The sequence below is a fragment of the Belonocnema kinseyi genome, chromosome 2, assembly GCF_010883055.1.
Source record: "Belonocnema kinseyi isolate 2016_QV_RU_SX_M_011 chromosome 2, B_treatae_v1, whole genome shotgun sequence".
NCBI classification, from domain to species: Eukaryota; Metazoa; Arthropoda; class Insecta; order Hymenoptera; family Cynipidae; genus Belonocnema; species Belonocnema kinseyi.
In genome coordinates this window covers 103,574,765-103,598,986 of record NC_046658.1, presented here as the reverse complement: position 1 = coordinate 103,598,986, position 24,222 = coordinate 103,574,765, and the positions used below count along the sequence as shown (strand labels likewise).

The window sequence follows — 24,222 nt, the reverse complement described above, 5'->3', positions numbered from 1 at the left end:
TTCCACCACCAAGTAAGTGTGTGGAGGGTGTGTAAAGAAATAGAGAAGGTGTAAGAAAAATGTAAACCCTTAGGGGACACATTAGAAGCTTCCATTCCATATGTGTGTTCCGCTGCATAGATTCACGTGGAAGGGTAGTTTTGTGGAAATTATAATGGAAGGAAATTTTTAAGTACCATGTAATTAATTTGGAGTTCTCAATCATTTTTACATTGTTCAAGGTGGTTTTACAACATGCAAAACGTTTTTGATGGCGAGTGGAGGGTATGTATGACTGAGGGGTAGTTTTTGGGTAACATATTATATATTATCAAAGAGCAAAAAAGGAGCAAAAAAATATGAACTAACAGTTTCTTCTAAGTTTGATTATTTTGAATGCTTTTTTCATACATATAAATGTGCTGCTGCATACGTTCACGTGGAAGAGTAGTTTTTCAGGAAAATTATAAAAAGTGGGAAATTTTAAAGTGCTATGTAATTAATTTTGAGTTCTAAGTCATTTCTACATTGTTCAAGGTGGATTTACAACATGCAAAACGTTTTTAATCACGACGGGTGAGTATGTATGACTTAGCGGTAGTTTTTCGGGAGCGTGTTATATATTATCAGAAAGCAAAAAAGAGCAAAAAAATATCAACTAACAGTGTTTTCTAAGTTTTATTATTTTGTATGCTTTTTCATACATATATATGTTCCGCTGCATAGGTTCACGTGCAAGGGTAGTTTTTCGGAAAAATTATGAAGAGGGGAAAATTTTGAAGTGCCATGTAATCAATTTAGAGTTCTAAATAATTTTTGCATTGTTCAAGGTGGTTTTCCAACTTTTAAAACGTTTTTGATGACGAGGGGTATGCACGTATGACTCAGGGGTAGTTTTTGGGGAACGCATTATATATTATTGCAGAGAAAAAAAAGAGAAAAAAAATATCTACTAACAGTTTCTTCTAAGTTTAATTATTTTTAATGCTTTTTTCATACATATAAATGTGTTGCTGCATACGTTCACGTGGAAGGGTAGTTTTGGGGAAATTATAAACACGGCGAAATTTTCAAGTGTCATGTAATTAATTTGAAGCCCTAAATCATGTTTACATTGTTGAAGGTATTTTTCCCATTTTGAAAAATTATTTGATCTCGGGGGTAGTTGTGTAAGACTTAGGGGTAGTTTTTTGGAAAACGTAATATATGTCATCATAGAGCAAAAAAAAAGCAAAAAAATTCTCCACTCATTGTTTATCGCATTATAATCATTTTCAGTGAGTTTTCGTAGGTGGCGGCGCTAAGTGGACTTCCTGCTAGCACCGCCACCCTTTTCTCCGAAGTTTAAAGAGCAAAAAATTTTTTTTAGCATAAAATTAGCAAAAAAAAGCAAAAAAATATGGCGTATTCAATTTTATAATTTGCCTTGGTGGCGGCGCTGAGTGGACAGACCTCTTCACGTCCGCTGCAATACGTTCGTAACCTAGGAGGCGCGTGCATAGGGCAGCAGCGTCAAGATTTTCGTTTGTAGTTTAAGACATTCATAATTTTTTAACCATTAATGGGATTGATCTGAAAATTTCCAGAAAACTTCTTTGACCCTTAATAAACAACTTTGTCACTGCAAGTTTTTCGTTGCTTGAAATTCGCTCGATAAACGAAACGCTTGAAGGTTGAAATTCATGATTTTTGCAAAGCCTCACAAAAAAATTAACAACTTTTTTGATTATTAAAATATTTACGTTTTACTTCTTCAGCTACTTTCAAAAGACTTGAAAATATGATTTAGTATTAATTATGTTGAATAATTCTGGAAATTGACTGAATTAGCGCGAGTTAAAGTAAAAAAAGATTGCAATTTTTTGTTTTCGAAAAATCTAGGTTTTATCAATTGCTTAAAAAACTGTAAAACCTACAAATATTTGCTAAAAGAAAAAAACATGTAACTTAAAGTTTTCTACAAGTAACATTCCTTGAAATTAATATTCGAACGATTTTAAAATTTGACTTTCTGGACAATAATTTTCAGGCTGAATCCACGCGTATCCCCTTTTGATCCGGAGAGGTTCAAATGTGTTTATTCATTCATTACTTTAGAGCATTTAAAATGATAGCATGGATTTAAATTTGTTCGTATTTTGAACTGTACAATTCATAAATGTAAAAAAAAATTATTTTGCAGTTTAGCGGCATTTAATTCATAACTGTTCAATTGAAAAGTGTTAATATCTTTTATTTTATGCGTGTCAATTATTGAGCGTTTGAATTGATAAATTTCAAGTTTTAATTTCCAAACTTTAAAATTTAAAACAATTTCACCTTGAATGTTTTAATTTCAAATTCAGTTCTTATAAATTCGAACGAAAAAATTGTCAGCTTCAAAAGTTCGAATCTAAATTTCAGTAAACGTGAAAAAATTTTGTCAGTCGGGAAAAAAAAAGGAATTTTTTCCCTCGATTTAAACGGCCACACACTTACAAGTTCTGGCATTCAATGTGTGTTTGTACAAATAGAGCAACATGATTGACTTACTCATTTATTACAGCTAATTCTAATACAATAAAAAATATCTTATTTTTGTTATTTCTTGTTGGAGCTTAACATTTTCAACTTCCTGGCAACGAGACATACATTAAAGTCATTCAATTAAAAATGTATTTTCTTGGAAAATCACAGCAAATCCTGGGTATCATGTTGATTTGCAACAAAATGAGAAAGAAGAACAAAGGACTGAATGAAATAATTTACCTGAAGTTCTGAACGTTCAAATGAACTGAATATTTTTCGACATTTTAATTTTACCAAAAAATATTGTTTCAACTGCAATTTGAAGTATGCATTATAATTCTTTGTCAATAATAACTTGTTTCCAATATAAATTAACAAACCTTTTTTCACTTTTTCTAGTTTGCAAAGTCACTAGTAAAAAAATGCGTTTATTTGAACGTTCAGAACTTCAACCACATAATGAAATTAATTAATCATTTCCGATCAAAGACAATATGGGTAACTGCAGATTAAAATAATCTCCGAGATTTACTGTATCAATGCTTTTAAGAAAATGAGACTAATTAGCACTGACTGTATATTTCACGAAAGTTTGCTTACCTGCTGAAAAAAGATGTTGTAAATGTCACATCCTCTATATTTGTTATAGACGTACTTTCCAAAATCACATTGGAAGTTGCTTTTAAATATTTTTTCGTGGACATTGTAAACAGGAACTTATAATATATGATATATAAGGCACTTATAAATATGAATATATATATATATAAATAATAATATAAAAATATAAGGCTCTTATAATAATTAAATTAACTTCAAAGGAGATCTAAAATACTTTACAAGTTCGATACCGCGCACTGATCCGTCCTGACCAAGTTTAGAAGGAAACAAATTTTTTGTTTTCAAAAAAGCGTTTTGTAGCCACCTATAGCGCATAAAAACAAAATATGCGATCAGTATAGGCAGATCATAGAGGAAATTCAACCTTGAACGGCTCTTATTCCTCCAGATCCTCCCATTCGTACACCAACCGTTTTTCTCAAATTCGCTGGAACTGCATTATCCGTCGTCCGAGAACGTAAACACTCACAAGTAGCTGAAGTTTGCAAAGTTTATAAATGAAAATAAATTTTTGTTTTTCATTTTATATATAATTTTCAAAATCCCTAGGTGTGTAAAAATTATTCAGCTATTAATAATTATTGGGATTAAACTAATTTTTGGTTTACCAGTCACCTGGTGCAAATAATCAGCAAAAGAAATTGCGGAAGGGGATCCCACTAATGCTGCTCAGCGAAGGGGAAATGGCTGCGCTGCGCTCTAATTGGCTTGTTTGTCGCGTGGTACTGCAAAATGGTGGATGCCAAGCGGATATAGATGAGAGTTATGCAAGGATATAAGCGCGAGAGGATATAAGTGGGAGAGGATAAAACCGTGGTTCCAGTGTAAATAAATAAATTCGACATACAATAAACGATAGTTAACGCACGCCTCATAAATAGAGACTGAGCTGGTAAGTGTAGGGTTACCAAAAGGGTCTTGTGAGAAATCAGCGCATGACCATTTGCCACCCCCTCAACACACACACATACACTCCGCAAGTTGGTAACCAAATATCAGTTAGCCAAACGCATATTGCAGATTTTTTTCTATTTTTGAGACCTACAGATTGAAAAAATGTTCGTTTCCCAGCAGCAAGCAATGTGATTTTTTTCAATTACTTACCATAAAAGTGTAAAATATTCATGCCTCAGATTTTAAATAAGAAACATGGAACACATTTTAGAACTTTTCTATTGATTGTTGAGGTCCGCATGTTGAAAAAAATTACATCCCTGGTAGCTAGGAATATGCAACTTTTTTTGCGAATACTTACCATCAAAATCTACAATATTCATGTTTTATCTTTGTTTTAGATAAGATACATTAAACAGATTTAAAATTATAAATATATTTTTAAAGTTTATGGGATAATACGACAGTGTTCCCCGACAGGTAGGGAGATGCATTTTTTTGTAACTATTTACTAGCAAAATCTGCACTATTCATGTCTAACATTTTAGGTAAGAAACTTGGAACTGATTTTAGAATTTTTTCTTCGTGTTTTGAGACTTAGGGGTTGAAAATGACTGCATTCCCCGGCATCTAGGGGGGTGAGATTTTTTTTGCAACTATTCACTGCCAAAATCTATACTATCCATGTCTAAAATTTTAGGTAAGGACACTTTTATATTTTTTTATTTTTCGTTTCACATAAACGTTAGAAACTTCAGTTTCATAAAATAAAAGACTTACGGTGAAGGGTTTGAGCCTAGAGTAGTCGACGAAATCCATTCGTCGATCCTGCATGAATTCCACAGGCATTGTGTCCTCCGGAAGTTCTGCACGTGCCACGAGTGTATAGAAGGTCTGAAATTATAGAGACGCTCCTTAGAATGAGACAAAATTACATAATATTAACTGTAATACATGTCGGTACACTCAAAAGAATATTTTTCTTAAATCAAAGAAATTGTTACTTTAACATAATTTTGTTTATTTACCCAAAAATAACTTCAAAATAAAGAAAATAATTTTACAATTAAGAAAAATATTGATTTTAGCACAAAATCATTTCCTTGAACCAAAAAATTTCATGCCAGAATCTTTGTTCTACATAGTTCTACATAGTTTCAAGGATCACAGTACACCGAACTTTCGCTTTCAGTCCAGTGTCGGGGGTTGCCTTAAAATTTCCTTGGACTGATTTCGGGGGGGGGGGTCGAAACATAAACTCTGAGAAACTGCGGAGCCAGCAGTTCTAAGAAGGCTAAGAACAGGGTGACTGGAAGCGAGAGTTTGGTGTAGTTCAGTAATTTCAATTTTAGATCAAGAATGGGATGTTTTCTATTTGAACTATTTGACGTTTGTAATGTATTTTTATAAATTCTACGTATTTTAATTCCTATTAAGATGGTTTCGTTGGAAAGCATTTCTTAAAATCTTTTTCGAAAATTTTGAAACCCAGAGTAAATTCAACTATTTTTGTATAAAATTCAACTATTTGGTTATAAAACTTTTTTCTTCAAAATTCAACTATATTGGTAGAAAATTAGTATTTTTTCACTTAAAAATTTACCTATTTTGGTGGAGAATTTAATTATTTGGTTGAAAATTAACTTTTCTGTTCAGAATTAATCTTTTTTGCGGAAATTTCCTTTTTTCGACTAGAAAATTAAAAAAATTGTTAAAATTTTGGTTAAATTATTGACTAAAAATATAATTTGGTTGAAAAATCCACTACTTTGTTGAAGATTGGTGGTTTCGAATTAATATAACTACTTGTAATAACTATTTTGATGAACATTTAACTGTTTAGTTAAAAATCCATCTAATTTCTTCAGATTCAATATTTTTACTTTAAAGATTAGGAACTCTAACCATTTGAATTTGAATCAAAAATTATTGCCCGCATTGGTATTATTTATTACCCTTTTTTCTTGGAAAATTACTTTATTTTCTATAATAATAATGTTAATAATATTAAGTAGTAGGCGCTCGGAATTCACGTTAGAGGTCTGTGGTTCAATCCCTGAGTCCTCATTTTTTAATAATAATAAACGGGGTATAAAGATTGTAAGAAGATGGATATGTATATCGAATTTCTGATTATTATTTGGATGGATTATGATCCCTGTAATTTAGTTTACCTCGTATTTTATACAAATTAAGAACTCATTTATGTGTTATAGTATTTAATGTCAAAATTTAATCTTAAATGATAAGTGAACATTGTACATCAAACCTGTTAATCATAATTTTTGTCAATAGATATGTACTTTATATAACTTTATATTACTCTTTTTGAAAGGCTCTCTACTCACTTATATATAATATTAAAGAATCATAAGTTTCAATCAATAGCGCGATTTATCAAAGCCGTAAATGCGAGTGAAAATGTAATTTCAGAAATGCCAAGGCAAAAAGTAAGGACGAGGGTAATTAAAAGTTCGCTAATTATAATTAAAAGTTTGGATAGAGCAGAGGAAAGTCCGAGGAGGAAAGCATTCGCAATCGAGAAGTAAAGTGCACATTATCCTATAAAGTATCATTCGGGCGCGATATATACATATAGACGCTTTGCATGCGAACAGCACTGCTTCCGGTTGCGAACTCTCGTCAGCTTTACCTCAGCAAACACTTCTCAATAATGAAGAATCAAAAGGGATTTCCATGATTCCATTAGTATACTTCAGATATTATTTTTGGACTCTAAAGAGATATCTTCATTTTCGAATTATTAATATTTATTTATTTTTATACACTTTCTTCAAAGCTGAGTTAGATGCATTATTTTAATTAAATTAGTATTATAAATCGTTCAACTTTCAGTTAACAGTAATTCTTAAATTTCGAATCAAAAAGCTTAATTCTCAAGACAATTTTTAAATTTTTATATAAAAAACAGTAGGATTTAACAAAAACGATGAATTCTCAACAAAAAATGTAACGTATCGTTAAATTCTCAGGCCAAAAATGTATTTTCAAACCACAACAAAAAAACGAATTTTAATAATATAGTTCAATTTTAAACAAACAAAAAATTTGTAAGAAAACAGTTTAATTTTCAACAAAGAAGTTGAAATATCATCTAACAATGATCAAATTTGAGCAAAAAATGGATTAGATTAATTTCGAAATAAAAAAAAGATATAAATTTCAACTGATAAAATGAATTTTGAAGAAAATAGTTCCAACCAAGAAGCTGAATTTTTAAATAAAAGCGATACGTTTTCAACCAAAAAAGAAATAGATGAATTTTAAATTTAAAAAAATTAGTTTTCAAATAAGAAACAAATAATTTTTAACAAATCAGTTCAATTTTTCAAGCAGAGAGATGAAATTTTAACTAAAATAGTTAATCATCAAACAAAAAATAATTTGAACAAAAGAGTTTAAATTTCAACCATGTAATTAAATTTTCAACGACAAAAATTAATTTTCATTCAAGAAAATTAACTTTTAACAAAAAATAGTTGTATTTTTCAACAAAAATATGAATTTTCCACTGAAACAGATGAATTTCCCATAATTGTTGAGTTTTTGGGCTGAAAAGTCGAATGTTGTCTAAAGCAGTTGAATTTTCAACGAGAAAGAAGATTTTTCAAATAATAAAACTAATAAAATGAACATACTTTCAAGAAATTATATCAATTTGGAAGCAAAGAAATGAAATTTCAACTAAAATGATGAATCTTCAACAAACTGAAATTCTATAACGAAGTTATAGAATTAGTTATAATATAATTAGTTATAACAAAATTATAGAATTTAAAACAAAAAGATTAAATTCCATCTATAAAATTAAATTTTAATAAAAAATAATTGATTTTTAACCAAAAATATTAATTTTCAACTAAAAGAGATGAATTTCCAACGAGACTAGTTCAATTTTCAAGAAACAAAAAAATAAATTCGAGACCAAATAGTTGCATTGACAACCAAATGGTTGAACTTTCAAACAGAAGAGAGGAATTTTCAAGAAAATGATTGAAATTTTGACCAAGTGGTAGAATATGCAACCGAATAGTCGAATTTTGAAACCAAAAACTGAACCTAAACCAAGAAAAAGTCGAATTTTTAAGCAAATAATTGAATCTTTAAACCAAAAAGACGAATTTTATAGAAGACAGTTGAATTTATTTAAAAATGTTCATTCTTAATGACAATTGTAACAGTTCCTATTGAAAGCAAAACAGATGTTAATTTTAAATCGAAAACAGTAAACTTTAACCAAAAATATAATTTCTTTTAAAAAAATTTAATATGTAGTTAAATTTCCACTCAAAAAATTAATATTCATCCAAAAGGAATAGATTTTCAACAATACAGTTAAATTTTTAACCAAAGAAAGGAGTTTTCAATTAAAATTATAAATCTTTACCCAAAAAATGAACTTTTAACAATTATTTCAACTTTAAACCATGTTTTTGCATTTTCTGCCAAAGGGATGAAATTTTGATGAAAATGGATGAATTTCTTAAGCTAAAAGAAGAATTTATTTACAAGAGTTGAGTTTTAAACTCGACCATACGTATTTAAAACAAAAAAGTTGATTTTCAACGACAAAAAAAATGAATTTTCAACAAAAAAATATGAATTTTCCATACAAAAATTGATAAACATAGTTGAAATTTTCACTAAAGACGAAAAGTTTTCAGCCAAAATGGATAAGTTCAATTTGCAGATACGAAAATTGATTTTAAAAAAACAATAAATAATCAACAAGATGGATAAATTTTTTAACAAATTGTAAAATTTTTAATCAAAAGAGATGAAATCTGAACAAAAAATATAACAAAAAATAGTTGTATTTTCTTATCAAGTTCTATTAAATTAAATAGCATTTAAGAGAAAAAAGTAGAAAAGAGAGAAGTTGCTTAAAAATAAGGGGAAAAAGAGCCATTTAAATAAAGGGGGTTAAGTCTGTATTTAGATGCTTTACTTGTAAAAAAGATAACTAGTTTTCATTTTTTCCAGAAAAAAGTGTCACATTATTGTGTTAATCACCTTCTCCCCCCTAATAAATATATTTACAAAGCCTGTTAGCCCCCCCCCCCCCCGTACATTGTGAAGGAGTGTTTGAACGGCCCTATATATCACGAGTAATAATGTATTTAAAGAAGTTATTTGTTCTATCAAAATATATCAGATGACATATTTTCATATTTTGCCTACCATAATGAAATAAAAGTTCTGACAAACAGAAAATGTCGTTTGATTTGGATAAACTTTTTGTACACGTGATGCTTGAGGGAGAAGCAGAGCGGCAGGATGGCTCCCTCGTGAATTCGAATGAACATACAATCGCGATTGAGTTTCGCAAATATTGACATATAATTACATCTGTGTAGTCACACATGAAGTAGGAATTCAACTTTAAACGTACACATTCACAGCTACATGAATGAACTGAGTAACAAAAATATTTTCGCACTAGAGCAAAATTTGTAACCCGGACTCGCCCATTTCCGCGATCTGACATATTTTGTTTAATTAAAAAATTTATTTATCTTAGGTTTCTTAATATTTAAATGTAGATACTTACGAGTGCTGGCCAAGCTACGGTGTTCGCTGCAGCGTGGGTACCCCGTAATGACTTTCCGTTGATGCGAAGATGATGATTGTTGTTGGAGTTGTGGTGGTCAATAGCGATTAGACTGGTATGCCTGGGGTCAGGTCGTTCGGCCCAGCAAATACCCTTTTCAACGAGGAAAAAAGAAAACACTGCATCCCTGTGAGGTGACAACCACTCTCGCCTTTGCCATTCTACGTCGTCGTATTCTACTAAGACCTAAAAACAACAAAATTATTATAAATAAGACCTATTAGAATTCAGGGACCGGATCAATGAACTCTCTAGCGCCTAGAGGGGTCGAGCGCCTGAACGTCGCGCCCGAAAGTGTCAACCGATTCTTTGATCCGGGCCCTCAATTGTTTGCTTATATTTTTAAATATAATTTTACTTTTATGGCGTCTATAGGAATACCACAAATATTTGTAATAGAATTTGTTTTTCTGAAATTCTAACTTAACCGATAAAGAGCATAATATTCAATAAAATAAAGAATTCTCCGTTCTCTACGCGTATGCATCAACGTCCTTGAAATGGGAGGATATCACTTTAGATAGATTAAACGATCGGATATTTACATGTATATCACGTAAATAGGAGTGATTTCATTACAATACCGATAATATCAGGACTGCGAGCGTTCGTAAATTATACGAAGGCGAGCATTATAACAAATTTTTACAATCTTCGTATTCAATGCTCGAACGATTTCAAGTCGTTATAGGTACATGCTATACACTGTAACTCTGTCAGAAAATATGTACCATTTTTTCTAAACAAATTTAATGGGGGCAATTTACATGAGAAAAGAGTAAATTTCTTATACACGTGTAGTGATTATACTATATTATCATGAGACATTATATATTACATAATCCATAAATTATGCAAAATTCAAATAGAATTTAAAAACTGTTATTGTATTTAAACTTGAATCACTGATAGGAATGTTAGTCAATTAAACGTTTCACTAAAACAAAGCAAGTTTCGTGAAACAATTAAACGTGTCATATTAGACCAAAGTTTCGGAAGCGTTCTTAAGTTTCAGGGTATAATAAATTCAATATGAAGCGCTTTAAATTCGTAATGTATCATTTTCAAGAAATAAGTTCAATTTAAATTGATTTTATAGGTTTCGACCAAGGTTATAGTAATAAAATAATGTTAGGTTTTTCAGTCTTTTTTTCAATGTATTTCGTGTTATGAAAAACGTCATTTTTTATAACACGAAATACATTAAACAAAAAAGCGAAAAACCTACCATTTTTAAAAAATAGTTACATATTTAATAAAAACATTATATTGTCAACCGGAAACATGAACTTCTAACTGAAATGATTAATCCTAAACGAAAAAAGAATTTTTAACAAAACCGAATCTGCCGATTTTATTAAATTATTTTCACTGATAAATTAATAAGTCTTTCTGATTTATCACTCAAAAATAGCTGACTCATACATATAAATCAGTCACAAATTGAAATTGTAATAAATTTTATGACTGATACAAATTCAAAGAGAACCAAATATTGCATTTTTAACCACTAAAGATATAATTTCTACTAAAAGAGGTAAATGCTTTAACCAAAAAGACGAATATTGAAAAAAATAATTGCTATCTAAATTTAAATCGGTGATATTTTACTGGTTATGAATAAAAATCCTTACTGATTTAAATCAGTGATCCCTTTCTATTTATGAGAATCAGTACCACTTTTTACTGATTTAATTTAGTAACCCATTTCTGATTAAAATTAAGAGAGAACTTTCAACCAAAAACGATTTTTTAGTTAAGAAAAAAAAGTTAAACAAATTGTTGAATTTTCAAGCCAAAAAGACTAATTTGATAGAAAACAGTAGAAAACAGAAAACAGTCAGGTTTTTTTTGGGATCCTATTAAAAAGGCTTATGAGGATAAAATTCAAAACGTAATTTTGGATTTTTACTCTATGGTTAATGTTAAAAAGAAATGTTTAATTTATTTTAATTTAGTTTAATTTTAAACTAAATTTATTTTAATTTACTCGATATGCTTACTAATGACGAGATTGTATAAAAAAATGTACAAAAACGTACTTTTTTCTTATCAGAAATACGGTGCTAAACTTCATGGCGTTTGCGCTACGTCTAAATATCAATTTTTCACAAAAGAAAGAAATACGAATTGACACAGAAAAAAAGCTAGACTTAGTTAATTCAAGTTCTTTTTTACTAGAAAATGTTGTGCCTTAATTTTGGGTCTATCTCAGGCTCAAAACGAACCCAGCTTTGTTCTGTGTATTTTTTACTTATTTAAAAAAATTGGAGGGGAATGAGAGCCTTCAAATAAAATAAAAAAATTTCCAATACGTTTTCGGACCACCTTAATATCAAAATATAAATTTCAATTCATATGTATGAGATTACTGTTTCTAGCATATAAATTTACTTTATTTTTGTCTAGTAAAAGTGAGGTAAAATTACGGAAATTGTTAGCAGTGTATATTTCCGGGATTTTTGAATTGTGCCTTTTCCACCCGACTGGATTTTACATCAACAACTCCGATTGAGTCTATTCTCCGTTATGTATCAAGAGGGCAGATTCCGATGGCGCGTCACGGCAAGACGAGCATGGCGTTACGAGTAGCAGTGTTATGCATAATTCAAAGGTTTTCGATATCAATGTATATCCAGATCCACAGATCCACATACACATCGACATTTCCGAAGTCACGCGTTATTCTTGAAATTTGAAACGAGAAAGCCTTCAGCGTGTCCCAGACTTTTATTCCGAGTATATCAATCAAACCAAAAACATCTGTGACGATAAGAATCTGCCGAATACAGCTAATACCTTATCGTTACAATGATTGGTCACTCAAGAAATTTTTCCAGTTTTGAACCATTTCTAAAAAAACACTGTTGGCGTCAAACAAAATTCTGAAATACACATATATCGACAATAGTTTGTATAAAGATTCCAATTACGATATTAGATTAAGCGTTTAAAGTAGTAAATAATCTATATTTAAAGTGATTAACAATAATGTCAAAAAATACAATGATTGGTCACGACAACATAGTCATTAGCATAGGCCAATGATTGTATTATTGGCCCCTGAAATCTGGTGAAACACAGTTATTGGCCACATCAGGTTATATAGATTACTGACTTTGATTCTTCGTAGGACAAAGCGGCAAAAAATTATATTCATAGTGTATACAAAGATTAAAATCCAAAAGTTTTTAGTTAAATATATCGTACCTATTAAAAAATATAATTCCTTGTATATTCAACATCAACGGTTTTACGTATACTCTGGGATTTAAACACACTGCAGTAAACTAGCTTGTCAAATAGTTTGCGGAATTGTTGGCACTTCATACTGCACTATTTATTAGTAGTGTTCTTTGTGAGTATTCATTCATATAAGCATATTAAAATGAGGTGGCTAATCATTGCGAGTTTGCCAATTATTGGGAGGTCGCCCACCATTGTACCGATTAACCTAAATGAATTTGTGAAATGAAACTTGGTAAAAATATGGTACTGCTATTTTATTATAGTCCGAAAGACCATCTTCTTAGTTGGTAATACTAACTGAAAAGCCGCAGCACTTAATCAAACTGTTATACCAACTACTAAAATTGCAGTACCATATGATGGTAACCATACATAGTTGGCCAAACTAACCATTTTTTAGTTTAATTTGGAAAAAATATTCATCACAAAATATGTAACTAAGAAGACTCTCTTTCTTAAATTGTACTCTATAGAAATTTTGTCAATGAATTTTTGAAATCCATTTGAGGCATTCTAATACTTGGCGGGATACCCGACAATTATTTTAAAAATCAATTCAATTACTCCAGGGCTTTATCGAGACGTCCCAAACTGTTTAGTGATTGAATAGGAGTGTCGAAGAAATAAAATCATACTAATAACTTTTATTTTTAACCCTCCCTCACCAATTTGAATATTTCGCATGACTTCTTACAAAATTTTTGATTGTTTGAATAAATGTAACTTACTTAAACAATCAGATATTTATTCCCAAAAAATGTAAAAAATAATCTATTTTCTAATCTGATAATCGATAATCTAATTTGTTGCAGGAAATTTTAAAGAGCGATAAAGTTTTGTTTAGCCAACTTCGCGTCTTTCAAAAAGCATGTGTTTGTCATGGGAAAACAAAATAAAGTTTAACCGGTATTTGTGTAAAGTTTATCCTGTGAAGTTAATTTTTGTTGCAGAGAATCTTTCAACGGAAATCGATGTAAAGTTTATGTTCTGTTTTTTTTCGGTGTGGTCCTTATTGAATAATTACAAAATCTTGATACGTTTCTTCTAATTTTTAACAAATCTCCACTGGTTTAAACAATTTTTTTTTCTCAAGCATTTTTTTCGACAACTTTAAAAAAATGAAACAAAATATAATACATAAATTATTTTCTTAAATGTTCATAGTGTATAGAAAAAACGAATTAACTATTTTTAAATTGTTTAAAACATTATTTTCCCAAAATATTAAAAAAAAAATTTATTTCCTGAATAAAACATAATATTAAATGATTTTTAAGCGTAGTAAATTCGTTTAAAGACGCAATTTCCTTTCAAAGAAGATGTAAGCCATCCATACTAAATTTAAAGGATAAAAATTGTATAAACAATAAAATAAAGCTTAAAGTAGAATTTGCTACTTATTCCACATCACTCAATATTATGTTTAGTTCAGAAAACAAGATTTTAAAAATATTGTTGTAAAAAGAATAGTTTTAACAATGTTTTAACAAATTATATTTGTTTAAATAATTTAAAATAGTTAATTTAATTTTTCTATACAATATACATTCAAAAAAAATTATTGTATCTGCTCATTTTTTAAAAATGTTATAAATAAACAATAATTAATTGTTTAAATAATTACACAATGTTTTTAAAAAATGTACTACTCTCAGCAATGACCAGCTATTACATTTCGATCAGCGAACACGATTATTTTTTACATTTTTGGGAATAAATACTTACTTAAATGACAATAACACGTAAAAATGTTTATTTTTTATTTTTGGGTCATATTTGGGGCACTGCACAGTGGGGGAGGGGGGGTGAAGATGGAGTAAAAATAAAAGTTATTAGTATGGTTTTATCTCGCAGACACTCCTCTTTAATACCTAAAAAGTTTGACACGATCCGATAAAACACTGGATCATGAGTTTCATTTTTGGAAAATCCAAAATTTCCCCTTGTTCATCAAATGGGATTTTCAAGTAAAACAGTACAGATTCATTTCCTCTGGAAATGGAAACTTGGGGGGGAGGGGTAACATGCCCTGTAGCTCGAAAAGCGTTTTTTGAACGACCCTATTGAACACGTATTTTCGATAAGAAAGAGACGTTTTCGTACATTTTATTCAGAATGCTCAATGATACATGTGCCGAGTTGATCCTCGGAATTTTGCTTCACAATCAGCCGTAGAATAGGAATGAAAAATAAGTTTTTTAAGCGCATTCCCATAAGGGTCCCAAATAACCCAATAAGTGTAAAATTCGATTTTATGAGTTTTTCGGCGATCATTATTATTTGCTTGCAGTTGATTTTAGTAAAGATTGTTTCCAACACAAAAAATATTACTTTTTCTAATGATTAGATGTTTAAATTAATTGCTTAAACAACTTATCATTGTTTATAGTGCTTTTCTCTTAGAATGTAGTTAGAAAGTTGCGGGTTTTTTCAGAATTTTTCGACTTGCTTTCAAGTTTTCAGTTAGAGCGAGACAGTAATCAATTAAAGTTAACACAAATAATTGCTTAAAAAATGTATTAATATTTGTAACAATATTCTCTTAAAATGGTGCAAGAAAGTTGCAGTTTTTCTCAAATTGTCCAATTTTTGTTCCCTTCTTAATTAGATTGCGGTAGTGATTTATTCAAGTTAACAAATATAATAATTGTTCAAACAGCTTATTATTAATTTTAATATTATCTTTGAACCATGCTAGAAAGTTGCGGGTTTTTCCTAAATTTTCGACATTTTGTCCATTTTTCACTTCGAATGAGGTTATAATTAGTGCAACTTAACAAAAATAATTGCTTGAGCAAAATACTATTATTTATAACTACCTTTTCCTACAGTAATGCTACAGATAATTTCAGTTTTGTTCTGAAATTTTGAACTTTCTGTCCACCTTTTACTTAGTGAGTTAATATTTCAGGCAAGTTATAGTAATGCTACCAAGTTGCTGTTTTCTGAAATTCTTTACTTTGCTTTGACTTTTTAGTTATGAACAAATAATAATTAAACATCAAAGAGAATATATATATATTTTTTATTTTTAAAATATTTTCCAAATTTGCTATACTGGTCATATTGAATCTAACTTTTCCTTCAAGTATCGTTACTGAATGAGAGTTTATACCTGAAAAGTCAAAGAAAAGCCGAAAATTTTAGAAGAAACCGCAATTTTCTAGGATTTTTGGATTGAAAATCCACAGAGAGCTGAAAAAATACGTGAGATTATTTCAGATAAGGATTCTCGCTGCCCTTTTTTTTTACTTGGCGGCGATTCGCTACCACGAAGCTTTATTATAAAACAATATATAAAGTGCGCACGCGTTTGCCAGAGTTGAAATCGCAGCAAGCTCTCTATGAATAAGTATGAAGAACGTAATTGTGATTATATTATGCATTATTCAAAGCTAACGACTGTCGGGGTATGGGTCAATTCTCACGCTCGGTTTACAGGCGCCCTCGTTAACGCGTCGAATCGACGCGAAAGCTTGGACGATCTGCACACTTTGGAGGCACTAATTGAAGGTTGTGACGGTTCAATGAATGCAGAACTAAAACCCCTTCCCCAAGGCGATTCTACAATAGGCACGCAAATTAGTTTTTGTTGGAGCGTGTTGGATTCTTTGTATCCGTATTTCAGACTTTCAAACTCCAAATTCCATGACGGAACATCCATTACTTAGTAAGAAAGATTTTTGAAATTTCAGACGCTCTATTGTCCGAATTCAAAAGATTTTTGTCACCCTTTTACGAAAGATTTTATATTTCGAAAGATTTTATATTTCAAAAGATTTCAAGTCATTACCGATTCTGGATCTCCAATCACATTTTCAGGAGATTTTAAATGATTTATTAGAGATTCAATATTAAAATTACCACGAATTTGAAAGAGTTTAATCAATTTTACATAGACGTTTAAGCGATTTCAAGAATTTCAGAAGATTTAAAGAAATTATAATCACTTTCAAAAGATTGTAATGGATTTCGATATGCGTTAAGAGTTAAGAGATATCAAGAAATTCGAAAAGATTTCCACGGATTTAAGCATTTCAATTAATTTTAAAGGGACTATACAAATTTCAAGGGATTTGGAGGGATTTATATACGGGATAAAATAGCATTAAATCAAGAAAATATCGGTACGAACACGGATTATACAATATTTTCATGATACAAGAAACTTTGTCTTGCCTCAGTAAAATTTACTTAAATGAAGAAAATTAAGCTTCTGCAATCTAGCACATTTTCTTGAGATAAGATATATTTTCATAGATCAAGAAAATATTATATCGTCCTTATTCGTAACTATATTTTCTAGATTCAATATTAATTCTTTTTCCTTGAGATTCAAACGAGTTCAGGGGATTTAAAAAGGTTTTAAGGAATTTTAATGGAGTTAATTTCGTAAAATTGCAAAGACTTAACCCTTTGAGACGCGAATTTTTTTCATTCATTATATTGTTATTTTTAGCTTTGTATATGTTTTCGGGGTCGCTGATACCGATGCTGACGTCAGAATTGTAAAATTCAAAATGGCGAATCCAATGTGGCGAATGTATTTGGCTAAATTTAATGTTTTTTTTATATTGGCCTAAAACGTCTTCTAGGGGGGTTTTTGAGGTCCCTGATCACGATGGTCATGATGACGTTAGAACATAAAAATTCAAAATTATTGGTTCAATTTGCCGACTATGTTCGTCACGATTCTGACGTCAGTACTGCAAAATTTAAAATAACGGATCAAGAGTGAGTGAGCAAGAAGAGTGCGCAGAACGTCTTATACAGGAATCGGCGAAGCAAAGCTAAGCGTCGTCGAATTTTGTAATTCTGATATCAGAATCGTAATCAGCGACCCCCAAAAAAACCCCGTAAATTGAGTTGTATACTGACTGTAACAAAATTTGCCAATTTCGTAAAAATGGTTGCCATTTTGTAGGCGCCATTTTGAATTTTTTAATTCTGACATCAGAATCGTAATAATCGACCCCAAAAAATCCCCGTAAATCGAGTTTTATGCTCATAGTAACAAAATTCACAAATTTCGTAAAAAATGGCTGCCATTATGTAGCCGCTATTTTGAATTTAAAATTCTGACATCAAAATCGTAAGCAGCGACCCCAACAACCGCACAATCGAGTTTTATGCTCATTGAGAAGTTATCCCTGTCTTTCAGAATCTTTTATAGACCAACATAATAAAAAACTCTATTTTTGCAAATTCTGGAAATTTTTTTGGAAAAACTAACTTACGAAAAATTCTGCAAAAAATATATTGTTTAGTTCAATGTTTGAGATTTTTGCAAAAAAAAATTTAGATCTCTAGGACTTGCAGTTTAGACACAGCCGAATTTATTGTAAAAAAACGAGATTTTCGAGTTTTAATTGTTTAAATTGTTTATAACAAATGAGTAATTAACAAATTCACATATTTTTTGTCCTAGTTGTACTCCTTACATCCCCAAGAGTTTATAAAAAAATAGCATTCGTCTTTATATGTCAACGCGAACTAGAAATCCAATAAAAATCTAGGAGAAGTAGGTGGGACGTCTTATACGTCCCACTGCGAAGCCAAGGGTTAACACAATTTCAAAGGACTTTTGAATAGTATAAAAGATTTTGAGGAATTTGAATAGCCTTTAAAAAATTGTAATGGATTTTTATTCATAGTAAGGGATTTTAAGAGATTCGAAAAGATATCCCACAGATTTTGAAGATTTCACTTAATTTTAAAGGGATTTTAACAAATTCAAAAGGGACCTCGTAATACTTCAAAATATATCTCTCAATTTCAAGGATTTTAACCGATTGAAAAAGATCTAAAGGGAATTTTATTATGGGATTTTGGAGATTTCAAGTGATTTTAAGGATTTCAAAAGGTGCGGAAAGATTCGCACAAATTTTAAAGACTTCAATGAATTTTTAAAGTATTTCAAAAATATCAAGGGATCTCGTAATATTTCACATCTTTGTAAAGAAGTGGTACGTTTAGTTTTTATAACAAATTAAAGAAATATTAAATGTAAAAAAATATTTCTTTTTTTTTTAATCTGAGAAAGTACAGTATAACTTTATTCCACGAGAATGTTCTGCTTTAAGGCACCAGAAAATTAAAAGTCGGGATTTGACTGGGCACCCTAGGGTACATGAATTTTTTCAAAGAAGTATTTTTGAAAGTAAACGTTGAGAAATGATGCATAAGTTGGAAAAAACATAGGAAATATCTTATAAAATTAAAACTTAAAGAAAAAGCGGAAATTTCTCGAAAAAACAGGTAAAAATAGGAACTTTTTGAAAAAGGTGAATAGAGGAGGAATAATGAAATCGCGTGAAGTCTGAGATATGTCATAAATGTAATACAAAATTGTGTTTCAGCCGCAGAATGTACAAATTACGTAAAAATTAAAGCACAATTGATAAATCTTTTTTAATAATATTATCACAATGTTTGGCGTTAACAAATATTTTTTATTTACATTCAAATTTTTTCCTGCTATCTATACTCCTCTGTATTTACATAGCAATTCGCAACATCAACATATTTAGGTAGACGAGTAGATAAGGACAGCCATATCCAGACAAAGTATATGGTTCTAAATCACGTTTATGTGAATGTCGGAAATTTACGGAAAATGAGAGACACTTACCAACACAATCAAATGATTTAGGGGCGAGTAAAAAATGATCGATCATTTTCACATGAAAAATAGAAGATAAACTTTACATCGATTTCCGATGAAAGATTCGCTGCAACAAAAATTAACTTTGCAGGATAAACTTTAACGAAATATCAATTAAACTTTGTTTTGTTTTCCCATGACAACACATGTGTTTTGAAAAACCCGAAGTTGTCTGAATAAAACCTTATGCCTCTACAAAATTTCCTGCAACAAATGTTATCATTACTTTATTCTGTGTTGTTTTTGATTTTTAATGTTCACTGACCTCATCTCATTTTATGTTCAATTACGAAAATGAAGTACATGGCTGTGGCAAAGATTGTTTTTTTTTCAAAAGAAAGATTAATTCACGGTTATAATCGTAACGATTTTGTGAGTACTTTTATTATCAGAAAAATATTTTTAAATTTTTGAACAATTATTAAATGCTATAATTTCCAATAATTTCCATGATTACCAACAAATCTCAAAAATTTCTGAGACTTTTCTTAATTTTGGAACTTTGACATCCCTAGTTATCATCTTTACAAAATTCTTGGTTGATCCAACTTTTGATTTTTAAACTTCTTTCTACTGATTTTTTAATGTTTTTAAGTTATCCAGAATGTTTCGCGATGATCTAGATAACCTTACTTCTGAAGTATTTAAAAAACTAGCGATGTTTTCGAGAATATTTTCGAATGCTCTGAAGATTAAACATTATAATAATATGCTGTAATTATTAAAGCGAATACACACATTGTGCATGCATCTTATAAGCATGACTTTGGGTAAGCAACCGTGAACTCTGTATAGAGCAATCAATCACCGTTGAACTCTAATTATTGTGACTCGTGCTCAAGGAGGAATGACCTTTCGCGAAACCGTCATCCCCGAGGGTCGAGGCAAATCTGGGGTCTGAGAACTAGAAAATCAAGTGGAGTGAGACTCGAAGGTTCACCTAATATCCGCCAGATGTCGACGCCTATCGGAGAGCGAGACCATGATGGCCGCCGACTTGAAGCTCCGCCTCTGGAGGACATCAAGAGTCCGCCTCCAAATGTTTCCATGACGACCCGAATATCAGCCATTTTGATTCCGCGACCTACCACAACATTCCCCCTCCCACGCCCCACGCGAACCCACAGTCGACATGCTTAACCCCTTTTGTGTATACACCCACGATACATGCCGCGCTCGCTGTTGTGAAATACATCCCACAGTTTTTGTCATTCTCCTGGTGATCAGTTAATTATTCCGGGAAGTAATAGAATATAAATCCCAAGGTATCAAATTATCATCAAAAAGTGAATTAAGGCGTTGCACAATGGAGAAACAGTTGAAAAGTACACAAAATACACATTGAAAATTACAATTGCAATCACATCTTTTTAGGTAAATGTCAATTGGTTTTCTCTACTGTACATCACTTTTATCCACTTTTTGGATTAACACTTGATTTTTAGAGACCTATTGTGCATTCAGAAAATAATTTGGTTGAATTAAACAAATTTTGGTTGGTTCAACTATAGAGTATGGATATTATATGACAAGCAAATATTTGGTTGATCTAAATAAATTTTCTGTTTGTTTGAAGTTTTGGAAAATGGAGTATTTGGCTGATCAAAAGAAACAAAAAATTTGTGAATTTTGGGTCAATACAATATTTGGTTGAATCAACCAAAATTTTCCTTTATATTCATGAAAACAGTTTTTTTTATACAAGAAAATATTGTTTTATGTGTAACGTCTAAGTTTTAAAGTAAAGCATTATTATTATTATTTTAACGAAGTGAGAAAAATGATTTCTTAATGAAATATATCATTCGAAAGTGTTTGTTTCACTGAATGAAAATAAGGAATATTTCACTGATTGTAGTGACCCATTTCAGTGACATTATATTGATTCACGTGTAAAGATCGAGTAGTATTTCAAATTAGTTTAAAAGATTTCAACATTTTAAAGACATTATGCGTTTTATTCAACTGCTTTATTAAGCATTGCTTTCCCTAATTTTAAAGCATATCAGAGGATTTTAATTGGATTTCGAGATTTTGAAGGGATTTAAGATGATTTCATAAGATTACAAAAGATTTCATAATATTTGCAAAAATTCTAAGGGATTTAAAAAGATTTCGAAGTATTTTAAGGGATTTAAATGGATTTAAAAAGATTTCCACGGATTTTAAAGCGATTCCAAGAATATCCACGTATTTTAGAGGATTTCGTAAGATTTCAAAAGATTTAACGGAATTTTAAAGGATGTCCCAATATTGTGGTACCAAAGAATTTTCAAGAATTCTAAAGGAAATCAGGAGATTTTATTGAGACTTCGAAGATATGAAAACATTGAAAGAGATTTAAAAAGATTTCGGTGGATTTAGAAAGATCTGTAAAAATTTCAAAGGATTTATTAGGTTTAAATAGATATTAAGGGTTTCGATGATTTCATGGGATTTCAAAAGAGTTTAAGAGATTTTTAAAGATTAACCGGAATTTCAAAGGTTTTCGAATGTTATAAAAGATTTTATGCTATTCTGAGGAACTTTAATGAGTTTCGACACATTTCAAGGGATAGGGTGAATCATTTTTTTTTAATTCAAACAACATTGGTTTTATTCAACCAAATTGTTTCAACCAAGAAAATAGTTTCTTTTTATTAAGAGCATTTTTTTCTATTAACACGTTATTGACTCTCCTTTTTTTCCCTGTTGAATTAAAAACAAAAAAGATGCTTTTCTCTCCGTACGGTGCAGTTCTTAAAGAGCTTTTTATAAAATCAATAAATATAACCGCAATTGCAAAAAGAGCAAAATGTGACAAAAATGATAAATTACACCTTGAGACAAAACATCAATATTGCATTTCGTGAGTTCCCGCGCAAACAGGCATTCCCTGACCTCCCACGCGTTCAAACTCACAATCAGTGGGAGTCAGGCGCAAACTTTCTCTCGGGTCCTTGCCCGACCAGTTACCGTCCTTTTCTCCTGCTTCTGCGACCCTCCTGCCCCACTAGCCGGGTCGGTAACCGTTGATATTCTCAAGCCTCGGACTCACTTCAGAGATAAAAAATAGTGCAATTTGAAAAAATGTCATCAAATTTTTCAAGTATTAAATATTAAATGATCAAAATTATTATTTATTTATCACAGGCTTTACATTCTGGAAACCTATTATTTTTCTCGTTTTTTCACATAAATGAGAACTGAATTAATAGCGAATTAATATTCAATTAATATGAATTAACATTCAATTTTTGTTTAAGAATTTATCCTTTTTTATTAAATTTTTTATTGTTTTGTTTTAAATTTAATTATTAGGTTTTTTTATTTATAGATTAAAAAATTTGTTGTTTGGAAATTTATCTTTTTCTGTGCAAAAATTTTTTCTTTCGTATTGTGGGCTCGAAAATTTAACAATCTGGTAGACAATGTAAATATTTGGTTAGTTTAATAACTATTTTAGTTTAGAATTCACGTAATTTTGTTGAAAATTCGATTCTGTTAGTAAAATCAAATTGTTTTTTAATTAAATGAAAATCTTTTTTTGTTAAAATATGAACTATTATTACATGCTTCGTTGAAAAATAATTTCCTTAGGTTGAAAATTAAACACCTTGGGAAAAATTTCAACTATTTTCTAAAAAGTTTATTTTTTGGTTGAAGATTTATAATTTTTATTGAAAAATAGTTTTTTTTTGTTTAAAATGATTTTTTAATTGATAATTTAAATAGTTTGTTGACAATTCAACTCGTTGGTTGAAAATTACTTGTTTTTTTTTTTAAATTAAAAATTAACTCTCTTAAACTAAAATACAAACTAAAATAATCAAAACGTTCATAATTTTAGACTATTTAGTTGAAAATTTATGTAATTTGTTGAAAAATAGTCTTCTTTCTCGTCGAAAATTAATCTTTTGGCTGAAAATTTAACAGATTGGTAAAGAATTTTCTCACTTTCTTTTTTGGAAGAAAATTAACCTTCTGTGTTAAAAATTCACGTTTTTGGTTAAAATTCGTCTTCTTTTATAGAGAATCAATTTTTTCAGTTAAAAATGCAACTGTTTGGTTATAAATTAATCTGTTTTGCTTTAGGGTTCAACTGTTTTGTTGGACTATTTAGTTATTTTTGTATGCCTCATTGGTAGTCTAGTAACTTTATGGTACTTTTTGGAAGAAACGATTTTTCGAAACAATGAAATTTTAAACAAATGAATAATTATTGAATAGCTAGACCGGAGGACATTATTTTTGATAGTTAATAATTTAACCTGCCAATTAATAACTTATATTTAATAACGTATACACTGAAAAAATAGTATAGCCAAATTTCGTTTTCTAAGAATATATATCACTATCACCTGAATATCTGTTTTAGCTAAATTTGGCCACATAGAAATATTCTAGATATAGTTTTTTAGATAAATCCGCTTGATATTGAGATAAAACAGCTAAATATTTAGGTAAAACAACTATATTTTCTTAGAAGACTAAATCCAGCTAAACGGTTAGCTGGGGCAATTGAACCATTTTTTAGTCTATGAATGTTATGAATTTTCAAGGGGCGTGTATATGCGGCGGTTGCTTCCCAAACTAAAATTGTGGGTCCGGATGCAATAAGGGCACATAACATTTTTTCGTGCGAAAACGAAGTCCCCTGGAGGCTTTAGAAAAAATTTTCGAATTTTAATTTTCA

The 24,222-nt window shown here is 30.1% G+C and overlaps 1 protein-coding gene across 3 annotated transcripts in view; it reads right to left on the bottom strand.

Annotated features, from left to right (window-relative positions):
- Positions 1-24,222, bottom strand: part of LOC117166853 (probable JmjC domain-containing histone demethylation protein 2C) — a 345,468-nt gene that overhangs the window by 240,342 nt on the left and 80,904 nt on the right. For all 3 annotated transcript variants that reach the window (XM_033351211.1, XM_033351213.1, XM_033351212.1), the window contains exons 2-3: positions 9,575-9,820; positions 4,783-4,896 (exon numbers count right to left, since the gene is read on the bottom strand). In XM_033351211.1, coding sequence (XP_033207102.1) covers positions 4,783-4,896; positions 9,575-9,820 — 360 coding nt within the window. The remainder of the gene's footprint in view (positions 1-4,782; positions 4,897-9,574; positions 9,821-24,222) is intronic.